Source organism: Helianthus annuus, chromosome 12 (genome assembly GCF_002127325.2).
Source record: "Helianthus annuus cultivar XRQ/B chromosome 12, HanXRQr2.0-SUNRISE, whole genome shotgun sequence".
NCBI classification, from domain to species: domain Eukaryota; kingdom Viridiplantae; phylum Streptophyta; class Magnoliopsida; order Asterales; family Asteraceae; genus Helianthus; species Helianthus annuus.
The window spans coordinates 9,043,721-9,047,964 of NC_035444.2; the positions used below are offsets into that span (position 1 = coordinate 9,043,721).

A 4,244-nucleotide genomic window follows, 5' to 3' on the forward strand; every position below is an offset into this window, starting at 1 on the left:
TTCAACTTTGGTCTCTGTGCCTTACATCTTTTATAAATTTGTCGTTTTACGATTCGTTCTAGATTATTGCGAGTTAACACAATACAACGCGCTTCATCTATTGTTTTACGATTTAACGGCTCCCTAAAACTCGTGGATCTTGCTGCAAAACGCGGGTCACAGAAACTAGTTATTTTTTTCCAAAGAATAAAGGAGTGTTGTACCGCAGTTTCGTGTACGTATGGTATGTTATCCAATAAAGTACCTCAATCCATTGACTTCTGTCATCCCAACAAACACCTTTTACTTTTTATATTTTTTGTTCTTTTAGGAATAAGTTAAACAAAGCAAGAAAGAAGAAGAAACTCAATAGTTTCAACAAAATCGAATCTTTTAGATATGACCCTTCTTTCTTCTCCTTTCTCTTTACACTTTACTCCCTTCTACTTTACATAATTACATATCACACCCTCAACTTTTCACATCTCATAGAACAATAACCGGAGAGATTTAAAGGACTAACTGATCCGGAAAACTCTTACTGTAAGCTGTTCAAACTAGCCGGTAATGGCGTCGGAGTGTGACGGTGGTGACGGTGTTCTCCGTCGTATGTTACAACAAGCATCTTTGAATCCGTTACCGATAACTCCACCCGCTTCCTCGCCGGACATCCTTTAACAGAGTTGCACTTGTAATATACTCTGCATATTCACAATTAAAATCAACACATATGAGAAATTTTGTATCGAATAACAGTACCGTACCGATCCAGTACCAGTACCAAATGTACACAGTATGGTATTTGGTTTTAAATTTATCTCAATTTTCAGTATCGGTGTATGAGTACCGTACTGGTTCACGACGTTTCATAATTCATAGTACCGGACCATATAGTACTGATCAAACATGTATGATACTGTATTCTGTTTTATTATTACTAAATTTTCGGTATCAATATTAGTGTTACCGGTTAGGGACTTTTAACAGTGTTATGCTAAAGTTCGGTATCAGTACTATGCGATATGATATCAGTTCGTTACGATACTAGTATCAATACCGATAAGCAAACATTCATCGAGTAAACTTTCTGGTGAATTACCTTGGAAACCGTGAACCTTCGATCTTCTTTTCACCGTATTTCTTCCACGAGTAATCGTCCGCAGGTATACTTTCTACTTTCGATCCGATTATCGGAATTCTTCTCACTTCTCGTTTCGAGCCGGTTTTCCTGAACGAACATAAAGTGAACAGAAAACAGTTAGAGGCGTTTGTTAGATGGATATAACGTATGTTTGCTAACGTGCGCTCCATAATTAAAAAAAATTAACAGAATAGTGCTTGATCATATATTAAGTTTAACCGTTTAGGCAGAATGTTTATTTGCTAATGTGCACTCGGTAATATTCAGAAATTGAAGAAAATACTGATTGACCAATGATCACAGATTACGTTGAGGCGTATGATACGATAGACAAATAGAAAGTGTATTTGCTAACGTGCGCTATGTGTTATCAGAAAGTGAATACTGTTCGATCAGAGATTAAGTTGAGGCGTATGATAGACTAACAGAACAAATATGTTTGCTAACGTACGCTCGGTAATTTCAGAAAGTGGAGAGAATTAACTAAATACTGTTTGATCATATTATGAAGCTGAGGTGTATGATGAACTAATAGAACGTGTGTTTGCTAACGTGCGCACTGAAAATCTGTTCATACCTTCTCTTGCAGCAGTGGCAAGCGGTTCGAGATCCGTGCAACGAAGCAGACGGCGTGGCGGTGCCGTTGCGTTTCCGGTGAGACGACGGCAACGGCGGTTTCCTCGACGAAAACGACGGTGCCGGAGCTACAATACCTAACGACGACAACTGTCTACCGTTCGACACACTTCCTTCAACACTTCCTCCAACAAACGATGACGTCATCGACTGAAACGACGCCGTTACAGCATCCGTAACAGCATCAACCGCACCAGACTCTTTCATCATTTTATGTTTATCTTCCGATCGCGAAGAAACAGACGGCGCGTGAGGATCAGACGAGGTAACCGGAGGTCCACGGCGGAAGCGCGCGTGTCCGCTACGCGTCAAGGCGGAAACAGCTTGTTTGAAGTTAGAAGAAACGGAGAAATCGTGATTGTTGAGCTGGAAGATGCGATTCAGGTGTTCGACAGTTTGAATTCCGAATAGATCGACCGCCATTGTTGCTGTAAAAAGGTTGAATGAATGAATGAATTGAGAAATTAGGGTTTCAGAATGAAGAAATTGGGGATGGAGACTGGGCTTAAAAAGAGGGGGTGGGGAAGTAAAGTCAAAGAGGGGGAAAGTTGATCGGACGGTGGAGATGAGTTTGACTTTCTGAGATTTAATAAATAAATAGACAATTGAGCACAAGTATCATTGTATCAACTCAGAAAGTCTAACATGGACTAAATTATACATATCAATTTAAAGGGACGATGAATAGTGTTAAGAATTTTTTACATATTAAAAATGGATATGGTGCTGTTATCGTACCAAATCGAATTGGAACTGACGATGCATAGTGATTTACATTTTTTAATTCAAAACAACACATTCTTTTTGTATCGTAAATTATACGAGTGTTGATAACAGTATTAAAAACATATCTTTGTATTGTAAACTATACGAGTATCGATATGTGACGAATTTAATCAATTTCGACCGAATAACATTGTACCGATATCGTCAATATCAGAAACCGGTATTCGTTTTTATGGTTTTTGATTGATGTAAAAGATGCATCGATATCCTTTTGAGCATATCGCGACTTTGTTTTTTTAGTTTTCTCTTTCAGTTACAAAAGTGAGTGTCAGTATCGAACCGAACCGATACCAACTGAGTTATCGCCGCATAGCGTGGGAGAAAACCCACTAGTTATTAAATTAAAATAGAGTTAAATGACACGGATTAACGTGACACGGATCATGGAGGATATCAGGCTTTATGGGTTCCTGTGGCTGAAAAATCGAGGGAAAGCGGTAGCGCTTACCTGGGAGAACTGGTGCACATTTAATTTAAATTGTATGAGAGTATGACTGTATGGCTTTTGGTGTATGGTGAATCTTTGGGTGTGACTTTCTGTTAAGAGTTGGTTGACAGAACTGTATAAATAAAATTTGTTGATCTTTCAAAAAAAAAATAGAGTTAAATGCGATTTTAGTCCATATGTTTGGGCAATTTTGCTACTTTAATTCATAGGTTTGAAACGTACTCATTTTAATCCTAATAGTTTTAAACGTTGTCATTTAATTCACTAGGTTAACTGCATCCCTTTATTCTGTTAACTATAAGGGTATTTCGGTCATTTTATATGTAATTCTGTTAACTAGAAGGACAATTCGACCATATAAAATGATCAAATTACTCGTCTAGCTAACAGAAAAAATGGACGGAGTTAATCCAATATACTAAAATGGCAACGCTTAAAACTATTTGAACTAAAACAGTAATGTTTTAAACATTTAGAATAAACTATCAAAACAGACCAAATCATATATACTAAAATGACATTTAACTTATTAAAATATGAGAATAGACATAGACAAATCAATGATACAGGAAAAAGTTGAAAAACATATGTTAATATTAAATCTTGATTTCGTAGATATTAGTTAGAATATAAAAGGGAATAGTATAATACCTAAAACATACATGAATATTAAAATACCTACTACTTTATTTTATTTTATTGAATGTGATTTGTAAGATCATACATGATGGTGTAACGCCCCAGTTATGTGGGAGGTCTGGTGGCGTTATGGGTGCATCACACACCGCACAAAGGGCTGTAATAGGTGTAAAGGTGGTGAGGCGTAGGGTGGTTCGCAACGTAAAGAGAAAAATAAGATGAGACTCCACCAACGATGAATGACTTAATGTGGTGATTTTGTATTTGAGATGTATTTGGCTACGAGGGGTTTTGTGTCTCAATGTAGTTGCTGTTGCAGGTTGTGTTTGGGGAGAAAAAAAGTTAAAAAAATTAATGTATTTTCAAACAATAAAGTGACAATTACTTTATGATGTTGAGTAAAACAAATGAAACCATAACATATAGTGTAATCATTGTATTTTTTTTTTTTTTGTTATACTCAGTGGCGGAACGAATGTACAAGGAGGGGCAGCCTGGGCTGCCCCTCAACTCCCTCTTTGTAGTTTAAAAATACCCTTCAACTTCGTTTACGTAGTGTACAATTTTTATCTTTTTATACAAAGGATACCTCTAACCCTCAAAAAAAAAATTGGG

General features: G+C 36.8%; 1 protein-coding gene across 1 annotated transcript; it reads right to left on the minus strand.

The window, feature by feature from the left end:
* Nucleotides 1-266: 266 nt before the first annotated feature.
* LOC110894011 (WRKY transcription factor WRKY51) lies at nucleotides 267-2,302 on the minus strand. The gene is made up of 3 exons (XM_022141175.2): nucleotides 1,698-2,302; nucleotides 1,079-1,207; nucleotides 267-680 (listed from the first exon to the last, which is right to left on the minus strand). Exons 1-3 carry the CDS (start codon nucleotides 2,177-2,179, stop codon nucleotides 518-520), a joined length of 774 nt encoding a protein of 257 aa, XP_021996867.1. The 5' UTR covers nucleotides 2,180-2,302; the 3' UTR covers nucleotides 267-517.
* Between the last annotated feature and the right edge of the window lie 1,942 nt (nucleotides 2,303-4,244).

Bases quoted from the DNA above. Each gene is read 5' to 3' on its own strand.
- LOC110894011 (XM_022141175.2), bottom strand. From the start codon at position 2,179: ATGGCGGTCGATCTATTCGGAATTCAAACTGTCGAACACCTGAATCGC. The intron at 1,208-1,697 runs GTATGAACAGAT...ATGTTCGTTCAG, and splicing joins TGCCACTGCTGCAAGAGAAG to GAAAACCGGCTCGAAACGAG. The intron at 681-1,078 runs GTAATTCACCAG...GTGAATATGCAG, and splicing joins GAAGGTTCACGGTTTCCAAG to AGTATATTACAAGTGCAACT.